This window comes from Artibeus jamaicensis, unplaced genomic scaffold (assembly GCF_021234435.1).
Source record: "Artibeus jamaicensis isolate MK-2021 breed Jamaican fruit bat unplaced genomic scaffold, CSHL_Jam_final contig_588, whole genome shotgun sequence".
Lineage (NCBI taxonomy): Eukaryota > Metazoa > Chordata > Mammalia > Chiroptera > Phyllostomidae > Artibeus > Artibeus jamaicensis.
The window spans coordinates 3,266,573-3,283,778 of NW_026521895.1; the positions used below are offsets into that span (position 1 = coordinate 3,266,573).

Sequence of the window (17,206 nt, forward strand, 5' to 3'; positions counted from 1 at the left end):
AAAAAGATAAAACATATAAAAAAAACCCCAACATGTTGAACCTCTACACCCTACTTCTCTAGCAACATAAACAAGGCTAAAAAGAACAGCCATATCAAGGACAGACATGTACATATAGGCCTAATAACAAACACTTGAAGTATTCAAAATAATAATATATTTCTGTAATTGTCGATGAGCAACATTCTTTTTCTCTCAGGGGAATAATTTGCTGTTTGTTTGTTTAGAATGATTTCTCTAGCCACAATGACCACTAGCTGACTTTTGTAACAGTGAGCCCATGACGGAGTCCAAATTCGAAGGGGAGAGAGCAACACAGGGGATCTATGTACCTGCCTACAATAAATCACACGGCAACTAGTACAGTGTCTGCACCTATTATTTTTAATGTACTTAAAATAAAGCTGTCTTCAGGCTCAGGTATTCCTGCCACAGATATGTGAAACTGGGTTTGTATGTAGGCAAACATGAAACAAAAAGGGAAAATCAGACCTCAAAAACCCATTTTAATGAAAAGTAAAAATGGTTTTGTTGAAGATTGGTGGGTTTGGCAACAAAATTTACAAAGGGGAAATGTTTCTTGCAAAACCACGCAGGAGTCAGGAAGAAATTTGGCAAAAAAGACACACACCTACAGACTATTTCATTACAGCTCCTGTTCACCGTGCAGGTGAACCACTTGACCTTTTGGATTTTTTTTTAAATCAAATAAATTAAGTCAGATGACATCTTCATTTCTTAAGGGGTGAATCTTTTACTTAATGACACTTTTCTTACCTTCCTTTATGTTTCTGCCAAAATTTATCAACTGGAGTTAAATCATAAGACTTCTTGTTTTTTCTCTTTGGTCTAGCACCAGCTGGAGAGTTTTCCAATCCTGAAGATTCTTCCAAATTAACTCTGTTTAAGTGAAAATCCTAAAAAAAAAAAAAAAAGTAATCCTGTATTAAATAACAGCTTTCTGAATTTAAGAACCACAACATTTCCTAAAAATTAAAAATACTAGATTCTTGTCTTTTCTAAGATTTCCAAGGATAAAAAATGGGATCTGAAAATTTAGGAGACCTCCTTCCAATGTTTTGTTACACACAAACACTTTTAATTGTTTGTGTATTTTAATTAAAGTAGTAGCTGTATAAGATTAAAATTTTAAAAAAATATAAAAACCATGTTAAAGTTTGTGTGTATACTAGATAAATTTTTCATATGCCCAATACAGAGATATCCTTTTAATTTTACTTTCATCTTTATCATGCCCACATAGTAGTCCATTATTTGGCTATATCTACTTATTTGACCAGGCCTCTTGATGCTTAGTTATTTCCAATACACACAATCTTAAATATGATTTTTAAACTCAGAGAGAGTCTTAACATTCTGATCTGTTACTTGATGATGGACTGCATTAAAAAAACATTCCAATAGAGGATATAATAATACAACTATTCCCTTTCACGTAAATTTTAAGAGCTAGTCAGAAAAGTAGTTGCTACAGTTTTCTGGCTAGAAATAATCTTATTCCTGTGGGGCTTAAATTTTTTTTTTCTTTCTCAAAAAACAAACATACAAAAAACAAGATAAAAGTGAGTATCATTTCTATCCTTCTCCCCTTCTTCTTGCATTATATCTGTGGGTTCCTTCACGTACTAGCAATATTTCATGGTTCAACTGTGTACAGTAAACTACAGATAAAACATGGCTATCAGTGAGTAAATGAATAATGAGCAAGAAAGAAATTATATGAATAAATTATGTAGTCTGACTGCAATACAGTCATCTTAGTTCTAAGACTGTTAATAATTAATGATTAAACTTCTAGTCTGAGCAAATTCAATGTACTAAATGCAACTTAATCTCCTTTTGATAAAACAAGGTCATCAATACTGAGTCTAGTCCCTTAGACCATGCCCTGTAACTTTCTCAAATAAATCATTTACACAGCTTATTTGCTTGCCATTTTCCCTATGACAATCCCCCCCAAAAAACCAAGAGAGCAAAATATAGATGTCTAAATGCCAGAGGCATAAATAATAAGAGTATAGAGTTATACTTCCTGTTAATATTATGTCTTTCCTACATGCTCCTCATATAATCATAGGATAAACATAATCAGTAACCTTATTTAATTAACCTTACTTTCCCATTCACACATCTGAACCTTGCTTGCACAACAAATCACCCACATCAAACTATAATAAATAAGCATTAACAGGTACATCTGAGAGGAACCACTTGTTTAAAAAATTTCTAACAAGACAAAAGATACTGAAGAAGAGAAATGTTTTAAAATAGTTAAGCTTTATTAACTACAATTTCTAGTGAGGTATTATTTCCATGGTGATGACATGGCACATTCACAATAAGGGAGACTTATTAGCAAAATTACTGCTCTAAAAATAGGAGAGCATAGCATTACTAAAGTTTTGGTGGAATACTGAAGAAAACAAAATCATAAAGAAATAAGGATTTAAGAGTTTTGAGAAATGGCAAGAACTTTTTCCACTGTTTGCATAATAGCCAGGCATATAAGGAAATGTAATTTCAGTCCTGAAAACTGGGAAATTATAACATTTTGTGCTGTATTCAGCCATGTTAAAAAAAACTGAACATTTATACAAAAAAATGCAACAGAACTAGTTTTAACATGGTAGACTCTAGTCTGTTTCCACTGATAATTCACACTTTCCTAACTTAGAAGGCTGGATATAATGGTGTCCCAAATCACCAGCTATGAATAAATCCCGCTGGGAAGTGCTAAAAGCAGTCTTATTTTCATTTCACAAATTAAAGCAGACCAGAGCCAGACAGAGCTAATGTTAACAAAATGACATCTGGATAGTATAGGTGACATCTGCTCATGCAGAGGTAAGACTGAATATTCACATGATCAAAGAGGCAAAGTAAAATAAAAGCAACTTTTATTTTTTGCAAGAAATTGAGCCAAATCTAATCAAGTCTATAGATCTACTATCAGTTTACAGGAAATGATGTAGATACAGGAACATGTCAAATTGTACCTGACAAGGATACAATCAACCGAATACAGAAATGTAGAAAATTCTTTAGAGAAACAACCCAATTCTTTTCCTTCAATATGGCAATAGAAAATGAACAGGAAGAGAAGTCCTGTGGTAAATTGAGAAACTTAAAAGCTGTATCAACCAATGAAATGTATGCGATATCATTCTGAACCCTATTTGAACAAACTAACTGTAAAGATGCATCTTTGAAACAATTAAAAAACAATGAATACAAAAATAGTATTAGGTTATTACCCAAAATAACTGTTAATTTTGTTGGGTAGGATAATAAAGTTATATACTTTCCCCTTTTTTAAAGATATATGCTGAAGCATTTATGCAAAAGATCATCCAATGCCTGGGATAAGATATGTAAGATGCATGCTGTCTGTCTGGTAAGCTAAATGATGTACATGGAGGTTCATTCCAGTTTCTACGCCTTTGTGCTTTTACACAGACTGTTTCCTAATAAAAATCTTAACATTTTATTCATAACCGTGATTTAACCAAGATTTAAAGTACAACCCACCACTGTTTGTCCCTTGCCACAGTTTTTGTAAAAGGACTGTTGAGATGGGGCCTCATCACCCTGAATTCATGAGCAGGGCTCCCCCTTGCCCATCAACACTGGACTGGGAACAAGAAATATTGTGAACAAAAAATAAATATTTGTATTTTAACCCACAGGGGTCTGAGGGTTGTTACAGATTAAGCAGCACAACCTGACTTATTCTCGTTCAGAGGCCAAGACATTCCATACAGATTCTGCAATGTCAGGGACACTTGGGTAGGCTTGTTCTCTTGCTTTAAAGTAGAATTCCTTGTCACTTTAGGAAACATGACCTATGAACTCCCCACAGATACACTACTGACAATATGCCAACATTCTTACCAGTCTTCATGTGATAGTCTCAACTCATAAGCAATTTATTCAATCTCTAAACTAGTAAAGAATTTGTTTGGGCCTTGAAGATTTAGAAATGTACCTGTTACTACTAGTCACATGTGGCTACTAAGTACCTAGAATGTGGCTGGTATGAACTGAGATGTGACACAGTAAAAATATACACAGGAATTTTAAGACATCTTATATAAAAAGAGAATATAAAATAATGTTTTAAGTTGCTTATATGTTAAAATGCTAATATTTTTAATATATTGGGTTATATAAAATATATATTATTAAAATAAATTTCGCTTGGTTTTTAAATTTTAAAAAAATATTTAATTAATTTATTTATTTGAGAGAGGGGAAGGGAAGGAGAAAGAGTGGGAGAGAAATATCAATGTATGGTTGCCTCTCATGTGTCCCCCCTGCTGGGAACTGGCCCGCAACCCAGGCATGTGCCCTGACTGGGAATCGAACTGTGACACTCTGGTTCGCAGGCCCGTGCTCAATCCACTGAGCTACACCAGCCAGGGCCTGGTATTTTAATCTTTTGAATGTGGCTACCAGACCATCTAAAATTACATCTGCATCTACATCTTTTAGACAGCATGGACTTAGAAACACTAAACTTTGATTAATGACGACAAGAAAGGAGAGAAAAGAAAAAATGTATGAAAGACAAGAAAAAGGAAATAAAAATCAAATTTAGATAATTTGTAAGAAAGATTTAATTGAAAAAGAAAATCCTTGTAAAATGGTTAATCATAAACACATATAAAATAAGTGTCTCAAAATCTTATGTAGTAAGCAATAAGCATATAAGGGAAAAAAGCCAGCAGTATCTATACTTAGGTTAGTAAACAATATATATTAATACTCTTCTTTCCCTTAGGGTAAATAATTTTTTTAAATCTTCACCTGAGGTCATACTTATTGATTTTAGAGAGAAGAAAAAGGAGAGAGAGACTGGGAGAGAAACATCCACATGAGAAACACTGGTTGGTTGCCTCCTGCATGCACCCCAACCTAGGACCAAACCCGTAACCTAGGCAGGTGCCCTGACAGGGAATTTAACCTGCAACCTTTCAGTTTAGGGCTGAAGCTTCAACCAACTGAGCCATACTGTCCAGGGCAAAATTTTAACCCAAGTCAGAAATAGCAATGAATATGAAAATACTAAGACAACACCATATAAAAAGCAGTAATAAAATCAAGGTTGTCTTCTGGGCTTTTAAATAGCCTACACATCTACAGTAAAAACTTCCTATGAATAATAGTTTTTTTCAGTTATAAACAATCTGTGCTCATATTAAATGAATCAAAGTTTACATTTATACATTTGAGTTTTAGGCAAATACTTGAAACTTCCACAATAGTGCTGTTGAATAGGTTTTGTGTTAATAGAGATTAAAGGATCAAGAGAGCATCAACCTTCAAAGTATCAAATTTTGAACTATACAAGCATCTGTTACACTGGTATCATACATCTTTTAAAAAATGAGTGCTTCTATAATAACTTTTTCGCATATATATTAATATAGAAGCCAATTCCTTTTCTTCCCCTTGAGTTATGTATGTAGCAGGGGCCAAAAGCCCTGAAGTCTGAAGAGCACAGAAGAAGCCCTTAAGTACAAAAGAAGCACTTACGATTTGAAAAAATAAAGGACAAGATACTGAGATGGAATAATATCCATCTGTTTGCCTAAGAATAACTATTTATTGTACCTGAACAATCAAATCCAGGCCTCCGGCAACCAAGATATGATAAAAAGAATCCTTACTTCCTAACTATCAACTTTGCTTTTTTATATTTCAACAAAAGGAAAGGGCACTGCAAAGTTTTTTGCCAATTAGCTGGCACACAAGGTAGCTGTGTAAATTCTCATAGTTGTGTCCAAGGTCTGATACATAAACATTATCAATGTTCCAGATTTGTAGGCCAAGATATTTAATATAAAAAGCAAGCTCCAATTTCTAGTTAATAGTTCCTATCTAGAACTTTTACTCCATCTTGTGGAAGTAAAGAGTACAATCAAAAATTTTATAAGGTTGGAGTAAGCTTCAAAAGTGGAAGTTTTAACAATCAACAAAAAATAGTGTTACAATTTATGGTATCTTAAGAGCTTTTTCACATCTAGAAAAATCAGTAATGAGCAGGATTAAGTCAATATAGTTGTACAGTTACTAAAACTATTCTCAAAAGACTATTTTCATAACACCTAAATATTCTAATAATAATGCCAAGACTGCTTAGACAACAATACAAAATCTGAGAATCTATCCCCCAAAAGTTAACTAGAGATGTGCATTGCTCTATTATTTATAGTAACAAAAAATAAAAACAGCAATAACCCAAATGTCCATAGAAATCCACTATTCTACCCAACATGCAAGCAGGGATCAAGTCTGCTTTGTTCACCTTGTATCCCAGTGACTGGCACAGTGTCTGGTACACAGTAGGCACTTAATAAATACTTGTTGCACTGAATTCTTTGGAGACACAAGGTGGCCAACTTTTTATTCTGTGAAGCGAAGTGAAGAAACTTAGAACAAAACAAAAAAACCCCCTCCCATCTATTTTTACAATCCTGTATTTTTAAAAGAGTATTTTAATTTCAAAGAGTAGAAAATAAAAGTATAGCTTACAAGGATATAAGAATAAAAGGTAAAGCACTAAAAAGATTAATATAAAGGTCAGTCGTAAAAACTCATAGTTTTTTTCTTCTGCCAATGGGGTCTCAGTACATATTCTTTATTGCAATTACTTGTACAAACATTTTATCTCCTGCAGGCAAAGCACCATCCCATTGATTTCTTGCAGGAACTCTTCAAGTTCAGTCATTACAAAGGAGCAGTATCTCAAAGCTCTATACAGCCTCCACATACTACTGGCAGGAATGAGGAGAGGACCCTCAAACTGTACGTTCTAAGACCTTGCCCCTCTGACCTAACCAATAGTTCAGGCCCCACCAACCAAATCTAATTTGAGACTATCAACTCAATTTCATCATGCCCATCAATCCCTGTATGGCTTTTTATATTGCCTCTCTACCCCACTTCAGACGCATCCCCTTCTCATTTTTACCTGACTTCTGAAACACTTCTGTCACACCCTAGGGAACTCATACTCAATCATCAGCAAAATCTCCTATTCTAAACATCAACTCAAAACTTCCACGGTACTTTCTTGTTTTCATTGAACTCCTACTAGCTAGCCTTTAGACTCTAACCATTTCTTTTCTTTTTTTTCTACTCACCACACTGTGTACCTGAGACTGGCACAGGTTTACTCCTTTCTATTCCCAGGCATCACATCACCTTCCAAAAATCACCCCTTTCTTCTCAGCTCTCCTATACAGCAAAACTCTTTTAAGGTTTGTCTATCTGTATTCTCTTATACCTTCCTTTCCAATCTTTCTTAAACCCATTCAGTATTTTGCCCATACACTATGGAAGTTGCTCTTACCAAAGTCAGTTAATAGGACTGACATTGCCACATGCAATGGTGACTTAATTCTCAGCACTTGTCCATGTTGATGCTTGCCTCCTCTGAAACATTTAATTCACTAGCTTCAAAAATAACACAGATCTAGTTCTTATAACTCATTAGTTGCTTCTTCCTACTAGTTCATACTCATATCCAACCTCTAAATGTTGAAATGACTCTGGTTCAGTTCCTTAGACCTCTTTCTTCGCTCTTCTATCTATACTCATTCCCTTGGTGATGTCATCTTATCTTTTGGCTTTAAATGCCATCTATATATGGACCACTCCTAAATTTATTTCTCCAGACCAGATGTTTCTCCTGAACTCCAGACTGATGTATCTAATTACCTATTTCATATCTATACTTGAATACCTTAATAGGTAGCTCACATTTAACATGTCCAAACTCAACATCTGGTCTCCCCCCCCGCCAAATGGCTGTTTCCATTTCGTTTCCATTTCTTTTCCATTTCAATAAATTACACCTGCCCATTTGCAAAGGCCAAAATGTTGATGTCATCTCTGACATCTTTGTTTTTTAGATGCCACATCCAATTCATCAGCAAATCTTATACTCTACATTCAACGGATAACCACAAACTGCACCCTTTCCATTCTGGTGTACGCCACCATCCTTTCTTGCAACAGCCTCCTAGTTGGTCTCCTTGACTCTTCCTATGACCCCATGGAGTCTGTTTTCAACATAGCTGCTAGAGTGACACTCTTCAAAAGTGTATATGTCAGTCCTTCACTCAAAACTGCGTATGACTCCACATTTCCCTCAAATTAAAAGTCAATATCCTTGCCCTGGCCAGTGTGGCTCAGTTGGTTGGAGTGTTGTCCCGTCAGCCAAAAGGTCGTGGGTTCAATTCCTGGTCAGGGCATATGCCTGGGTTGTAGGTTTGCACCCAGCTGGGGCACTTAGAATAGGCAACTGATTGATGTTTCTCTCTCACATAAAAGTTTCTCTCTCTTCCCTTCTAAAATCAATAAACATGTCCTCAGGTGAGGATAATAATAATAAAAATAATAGTAAATAAAAGTGATAGTTTAAGAAACTCGAAAAAAAAGTCAATATACTTACAATAGCCTATAATGTCCTGTGGCAGTGCTTTTCGATGGGAGTGTGCTGCAAGAATTTTAAAACATGCAACACCTGACTATTTAGTCAGGGACACTGACTTCTTCTCAATAAATAACTCCCTTAGATTGTCAAATAAAAACAAGAAAAGGACAACCACCAAAACAATAGCTGTCTGGTGTGAATCAAAATTACACCTATTTAAAAAAAATCAGACTGGCAAAAAAATATCTTTTGGTGTGCTGCACAATTTTAGTAATTAGTGTATGTGTGCCCTAATGAGACAAGGGTTGGAAATTGCCGTCCTATGCTACATTGCTCCCGTGTCCTATTTACCTTCGCCTCCTGCCTTAGTTTACTCTGGCCATCAGCACTGCCTTGACACGGGCCATCCTCTTCTCTTACCTGGAATGCTGGTCTCCCGTATGGATACATAATTCACTGCCTAACCTCCTCTATAGCTTTCCTCAAATGTGTCTCTTTTTCAGGCGGCCTTCCCTATGTTAAAACTATAATCCTATTCACCATTATTTAATTTTCCTCTAGAGTATTTTCTACCTTCTGCAATGTTACATATTTTATTTTACTTATCACCTGTCTCTCCTGCTATAGAATGTTAAGTTCCAGGGAGAAAGGGATATTTTCCTGTTTTATTAAGGCTAAAACAGGATCTAGAATGTTCTGTAAGAAGGTAGGCTCTCCAAAGTGGTTGAACTGATTTCCTCTTCTTCAGCCTTTCACTTGACCTCCTAAAACTAGCTTTCCATGCTCCATTACTCGGGATTTAATTCAGTGGTCCCTTTGATTTTTCCTTCTCTGTACAGAATCAGGGCTGGCTACTGTTTTGCTGACATTCAGAGTGGGGCATGGTGTAGGATTCTAGAATAAAGAATTGTGCAAAACTACCAATTTCCATCATTAATCCTGAAATATGATTTATTTTAAAAAATAATTTATAGCTAAATCTGGATTTTAAAGAAATAAACAAACTATTTATATATGACATTTCAGGCACTATTTGCAATAATGATACTACTATATACTGTAATCCCCAGAGGTCTGACAGCAGTTAATAAATTAGAGATATATTCTAGACAGAGCCAATGATACGAGTTCAAATTCTTTAACTTCTGTGTCTCAGTTTCCTTTCAAATGGAAACTGTTCTGGCCCTATTACATAGTATCTTGTGCAGAACTTGCTTGTGTATGTACTTTCTTCCCACTGCCTTTGATGATTGGGACTGTTTTATCTATCTCTGTACTTCACCTACAGTACACAATATCTAGCAGATAAATACATACATAAATAGACTTCTCTTTTAATTAAAGCCAGAAATTACATATGTGAATTACTTCAGAACACATGGTGTTACAGAAAAATACTGTTGATTTTTTAGCATAAAATAAGGCATAACTAAGTCCTAGAAAAATGGAAAAAATTACAGCTTTTCTTCCTAAGAACATATTTATTTACATACTCAGTATAAAAAAAAGTCACTTATTTTCCTTCTTCCCTACTTTTCCCACTATGACCAAAATACCACTGATTTATCTCATAATTTAAAGATTGTTATGTTTGGAACTTCACTATCTGTCAGCATTCATTACAGTGATACAAATGCCCACCACTTTTTAGTCCATATTTCTCAATTCCATCCTTCTCATGTGTGTTTCCGCAGCCATGATGGGACTACTTAAATATCCCATTTTAGTAAAAAGTGGTATATTTAGCCTCTTACCAGTACATCGTGCACCAATGCTTGATAAGTCCAAGTATGGTGTAAAGGAGTTGCCAAATCTATGTTTCTGTCAACAAGGACTAATAAAGGCCTTTGGAAGCTGTAAATATATTTAAAAAAATTATATAAATCTTGATAGCAGTGTATACATGTAAATTTTTCTAATATTTTCTAGTATATGTCATTTTGATACAAACAAAAAGTATGCTAACATTGACATTCCATAATACTTTGCTTTTTAAAAAAATTTCTAGTTCAGTCAGTCCAGTAAGGGAATGCTGTGGACTACTTACAGCCTATGTATAATGCTGGATTATAAGTCTTACTTAGGGAACTTTTTAAGGGAAAAACAAAACTACAGAAATACTTTTATAGAATAATTATTCAAGTTACCAAAATAAGTCGCTTCTAGCCACATTTATATTTCACATTTTTGGGGAAAAAAAGGAAAAGCCATTGTCAGCTTCAGAGAAAATAAAGATAGTAGAATCTCATAAATTTACAAAGGTTCAACAGCTTTATTATCTACAAATTACATTTTTTCTGTCAACACAAATTCAAAAAAGCAGACTCTAGAGAAGAGCTTCACAAAACTCTACCTCATTATAATTATATAAAACAAACATTATGCAATAAGGGTACCTAATTATATAATTATTCACTTACCAGATATTTCATATATTGTTTCACCCCATTATTACAATTTATATGTGAAATAGACTATACTTAAAGCAAATTGAAGCAGATGTCATTTGGTTAGCATGTTTTCAAAAGGTGCAGAGACTTGCTTTAGAGGCACTCCTGTATCAGAAGTACACATTAATTTTCAAGTCACTGCTATTTGATTGCATTACATATATATATTTTGTTCTGCAAAAGATCTCTGACCATTTAGTAACTTCCTACAGTCCAGTGGGTATATGACTGCGAACTCTCCCAACTGCCAAATTTAAGACTAGCAATGAAAACTAGGAGTAGCACCTTTACCACCTACCATCATTTATTACAGTGATCCCTCACCTATCGTGGGAGTTACATTCCAGAGACCCCGGCAATAGGTGAAAATCCATGAAGTAGCAGTGCTGTATTTATTATTTATATATATTTCAAGGCTTTATAAAGTCTTCCCACACTCCTATAAACCTTTCCCACTTTTATTAACCTTTCCCATACTCTTATAAACACTTCACATGCTCTTAAACACTTTCTACACTCTTAAACCTACATAATTTTAACAACATATAAGATTCTATATGGGTACTCACCAGTAAGTATACGTTGTCCCTTACTATATCACCCTTGACTTATTGTGGCTTCACTGTATTGAGGGTTTTTTAAACCCTGAGATACAGTGAAGCTGCAATAAGTGAACCGTGATATAGTGAGGGACAACTGTACTCTAGAGCTAGGTGGAAGGCAGGCCAGAAGGGATAGCTTATGGCAGGGTTTCTTAACTGTGCACTCTTGGTGCTACATGATTCCTCACTATGGGGGGTTGCCCTATACACTACAACATTTAGCAGCATCCTATAACTCAGTCCACTGGATTCCAGTAGCATCTAGCTAGGTGTAACAACCAGATATTTCTCCAGGCATGACCAAATTCTTCTTGAGAATCATTAGCTTACAAACTGATTCAAATATACTAAACAGTAGTCCATCAAGGTTGCTGACCCTTAATTAAAATAATCTACAAATGTATCCAACAAATTAAAATGAAGACAACTATATTATAATTTAAAAAATTATCGAAATAAAATAGTGCCCTTATATTGGCACTATAAAAAAGGAACTAATAAGTAATGTGTAACAGCACAGTGACTGCTTCTGTTGGAATAATCAAGGGAGAATTTGATGTTTCTGCTTCACTTAGTGAGAAACACTGTGAAGAATATTTATGACCAGCAGTGAAATCACAAAACATAAATCAAATTTACAATAATACAGGAGCTGAGACAGTTAAACAACTGAAACACAATGTTAGTGCTAATTCCAAGTTATAAGAGTAGTACATAAGACTGTAGGAACCACCAAAATGGACTTGTGCCTATGAAAGGTTGTCATTAAGTTATTATTTCTGAAGGGCAGTTATACTGAGTATTAATTTATTCACATTTTAAATTTATTTATCCATACTCGAGGATATGTGAGAGACAGAGAGAGAGAGAAACATGGATCAGCTACACCCTGACCAGGAATCAAACTCAGAACCCAGGTATGTGTCCTGACAGGAAATCAAGCCCATAGCTTTTTGAAGTATGAGATGATGCTCCAACCAACCGAGCCACGTAACCAGGGAAGGCGTTATTTATTAATTCACATAAAACTGAGGGTAAGAAATAATTTTTCCAAAATACTGTCTCTTCTTTTGAAATAATTCTCAGCCATTTGTGTGGATTTCTTGATTTCTTCACCCCAAAATGTCCATTACTTTTAATAATCAAATGTTAATATAATTTTTAAAAGCATTTCTAGTCCATCATAATTTAGGAGTCAGTAACTCTGACACTATCCACTCATGTGAGAGACAGTAACAAGGACAAAAATGCTTCACAAATCTCAGCTATTAGTACTTCAGTACTAAAAACAGAAACTGAAACAGACGTAAGCATCACAAGTATTTCACTTACTTTTTTCACTAATAAGAAACTAAGTGATAATTTAAAAGAAACGTGCTTTTGACCTTCAAAGCCATACAAACAGAAACATTTCTCCAACAGATGCTAAAAACACGAAACAAAAATTTCTAACAAAAGACAGGAAATTAAATATTCCACCTGTATTTCAAAAACAATGAGTCAAAACCCTGATCCTGGTCACCTCATTTCTAAAAAGAAACAATTTCGACTACAAGTATAAGAGTATTCTATCAGGTTAAGAAAACCCCCAACACTCTACAAATGTTTCATTCTCAAGTTCTGTAAGTATATCATCTAACATAGTACCTGAATTGTCCAGCTCCAAGTGTGTCACCTGTGAAAAGACTGTTTCTTGCATCTCTTAGATTTTCCCGAAGTTTCTTGTCTAGTTTCTGAAAAAAGCAAAATTTACATTAACTCTTAAAGAACAGTTTCACAGAACTTTATATAGAGTAATATATAGTGTATGCTTAGTGTAATAACTAAAAAACTCAGATTTTAAAAAAATCCTCACCCAAGGACATTTTTTTCACTGCTTCTAGAGAGGAAGGGAGATAAAGAGACACATCAATTTGTTCACCCCTACCAGGGACTGACCCCACAACCCGGGTGTGGGCCCTGACCAGGGACTGAACTGGCAACCTTCTAGTTTATGGGTGATGCTCCAACCAACTGAGCCATGCCAGCGAAGGGCAGAAACTTTGAATTTTTCTTTCTAATAAAATAGCAATTCTAAAATCTAAATATTTTAGCTTGTTCACTATTCAATACCATCATAACTTGGACTTTAAAAGACCAATGCTTCTTCTACCATGACTCAGGCCTGATTTAATTAACAATCACTTTTCCTTGACTATTTATACTTCATGTACAGGAAACACTTTGCAGTCACAACCACCTTCTCAGCCCAAGCATGACTCTGAGGTACCAAGGAAGGTGACTGACTATACGGTGGTGGCTGCAAAAGGCTCCAATAGAAATGTAATATGTGAAAGAAAGCAGCCCTCCACCAATCAGTGATTCATCTGGGCTAACAAAACTCACGAACGTTAATGTATCTTCCTCCATCTTTCGATACTATTTACCTTCTTTACTTTTTGGTAATTCTGTAATTTCTCTAATCCCTTATCTACTTTTTAACCTTCAAAGCCTATTTTTGAATGCTCATTGTATACTAAATATTTTACTACAATACAGTGGGGTAGCAAAATATACCTCACCATTTTAAAAATGGTTATGATTGTTAATAAATATTTCCTAAATAAAGTTAAATATTAAATGATTTGGGGATCAAACTTGCATAAAATACTATTTGGAGATATAAGGCTGAATGAAGAATACATATTTTAGTAAGAAAAAAAAAGTCATATTACTCCATTATATAGAACTACACAACAATTATTTTTTATATTTGGAGAAATCCTCAGTTATAATACAAAAATATTTGCCTTTGGTATTTAGTATGTAACCCATAGCAATCACATACTTAAAATTAACAAAAATATTTGAGGTACTGATGGAGAACAGCTGATACAATACTGTTTATCCCTAATGAATATTTGTATTAACTCACCACTGCTACCATTTCTGCTGCTGTTCCTCTTGAACATCTGATTATAGGAACAGCACCTATTTTAACAATAGATGTTGGCAATGATTTCCACACTTAATAATTAAAATGTTCTTACATTTTACAAAATATATCATCATCAAGAAGTAACATACAATAGATGTATATACAATTTTAGGTTACAAACATAAAAGCATTTATAATCTCAAGAGCAAAATTTCAAAAATGGAACTTCTCATTTATAAAGAAAACATTAGGGAGTCAAAAAGACTATTTCTATTTTTTTCCTTTTCCAATTTTTTCTAATACCCCCGGAGGACATATTTATTGATTTTCAGAGAGAGGGGAAGGAAGAGGAAGAGAGAAACACTGATGTGAGAAACACTGATCAGACAGTCGCCCTGCATACTCCCCCTTAAAGGGGGACTGGACCCACAATCTAGGCATGTACCCTGACCAGAAATCGAACTGCTACCCTTTGATTTATGGAACGACACTCCAACCAAGCCACACTGGCCAGGGCAGAAAGCGTATTTTTATACAGCGTTAACCAACCACAGTGACCAGATTTTTTTCAATGGATTCACTAAACCAGCATTTTGACAGTTTCAAAGAGTAAGGTGACTCTCTACTCACAGGGTTTGATTTAATTTGACTTAAAGGAAAAGAATGAAGAGAGTTTAGCTAATTTAACAGTTTCTTACTATTATTTTTGACAAATTAACAATAAAGGATTATAGTCTCTTTGAAATGCTAATTTAAAAGATAATAGAAAACACTTTGTTCACCTAACTTAAAACTCTCCCCCAAACTGGCTTCAATTCATTATCAAATCAACTCATTAGACCTCTTAATTTCTTTATTGCTCCACATTTTATCAAAGATAAAGATCCTAAAATTAAAAAAAGCAACTGCACTGAAAAGTTCACAAAACAAACTCAGAACATTGTATTACAGTATTTATGTGTCAAAATCATTGCATTTTAGATTCTATACAAAGCATGCTTAGTCAACTGCAGAAGTAACAATGTGGACTATTAGTAAATTGTGAAACTTAATTTTGTTCTGATGGCAAGTTATTCATGCATGTCATAATAAAAGTCAAATTTTAGCTATGTATAATGTTAATCCTCTTGATTCCAACACACCAGAATAATCCCAAGAATTAGACATGGATTCTTTCAGGTTATTTTCTACATATCGTCCAAATAAGTGCATGTGTGCAGCATTTTTTTTTATTAAAAAACAGGATATTATAGTGTAACAGATTAAATAAGTTGTTAAATAATTTATTTTGAAGAAATAGCCAGAAAGATTTGAAAACTTACCGAGCGTAACAAAAAAGCAGAAGAGGCTGTCAACAATAGTATCCATAACAGTTTCCATTTCTGTGTCTGTGATATCTGGCCTGTTAATAGCTAAAATGACAAAAATAAAGGAGAAAAAAGTATCTAAAATTTATGCCTTATTTTTATTAAACTCTTAAAATTATTACTAACTCCTAATCAATACTCAGTTTGATAACATATGTAATGCTCAAACAAGTTTATGCTTTAAACTTTACAGTATTCATTAAAAATTATACTACCTCAAAAAATACCTCAGTATCAGTAATGAGTAGTATCAATATCAGAGTACTAATAAGAGAAAAAGCTACCATATAAAACATAAATTTTTTGCCAAAGTAATAGAAAAATAAATATTGTACTTCATAATTTTATTCACAAACACTAGATAGCCTACAGAACCTGTTGAGCTTTACTGCACGAAAACAACAATGCAAATCAATCATGGCAAGACCAACACCATTTATCACTTTCTTTTATGAGTTACATGAATTTCTTTTTCCTGATCTACTAGGCTTTACATTAGTAGTTCCCAAACTTCATTAGGTATAAGAACCACTCTAGGAATATGAAAGAAATTTCTATGAAAGCTACTAAAAAGTAGAAATTCTTGGCCCTTTTCCCAAGGAATATTCCCTATGGATATTCAATTCCACAGATTTGAAATAATTCCAAGAAATATGCAATTGTGATAAGCACCTTAGGTGATTCCTGGAGCTACATATTCAGAGGCATTGCTGTGAAGACTGTCCCTGACAGTTAAATACTTTGCCTTATTTGTTTTCCTGTCTCACAACACCTAGGCCCAGTGTGTGACAAGGAGATGCTCAGTAACTATTTGTTAAAAAAATTACACTAAGGTATTATCTATATAATATTCTTATTTCCCAACATCCTGAATATGAAAAAAATGATTCAATATAACTTGTAATTAGCATGAAAGAAAAGCAGAATCCAACTGGATATATCAAAATACATGAAGAACTACTGTGTCCACGCAGACAGAGAACATAAAAAACTCAGCCAGGCAATGCAGCATCTGTATGAAAAAAATGTGCTGTTGGTGTAGACTGCCATCTGCCCACATCTCATGATAGAAATGGCATTAAGGATACATTATGAATTCTGTACCTTCAGTGAACACCAAACCAGGAAAACACTCAGCTTATTCTGTTAATCACTGGTACAGGTAAAATTTATATGGAAGCTTTTAGACCCCTTGGGCTTATACTCTCATCCCATATTCTGAACTGATTTGAATAGTCAAAAACCTGTCCATCGGTAACATCAACTCACTTGTGATAACAAACAAGCTCGTCCAAGATAAGCAGTCTGAATCTCTCTGAGGTAATAAATCTGCCTCCTTTACTAGATAACTTCCCAATTCATAAAATATAGACATCAAATCCATGGCATTAGTATACCAGATTTATGTT

At 34.3% G+C, this 17,206-nt stretch overlaps 1 protein-coding gene across 3 annotated transcripts in view; it reads right to left on the reverse strand.

The window, feature by feature from the left end:
- Positions 1-17,206, reverse strand: part of SCFD1 (sec1 family domain containing 1) — a 101,107-nt gene that overhangs the window by 63,049 nt on the left and 20,852 nt on the right. For all 3 annotated transcript variants that reach the window (XM_053670492.1, XM_053670493.1, XM_053670494.1), the window contains 5 exons: positions 15,753-15,842; positions 14,428-14,483; positions 13,161-13,246; positions 10,216-10,315; positions 778-917 (listed from right to left, as the gene is read on the reverse strand). In XM_053670492.1, the coding sequence (XP_053526467.1) occupies positions 778-917; positions 10,216-10,315; positions 13,161-13,246; positions 14,428-14,483; positions 15,753-15,842 (472 nt within the window). The remainder of the gene's footprint in view (positions 1-777; positions 918-10,215; positions 10,316-13,160; positions 13,247-14,427; positions 14,484-15,752; positions 15,843-17,206) is intronic.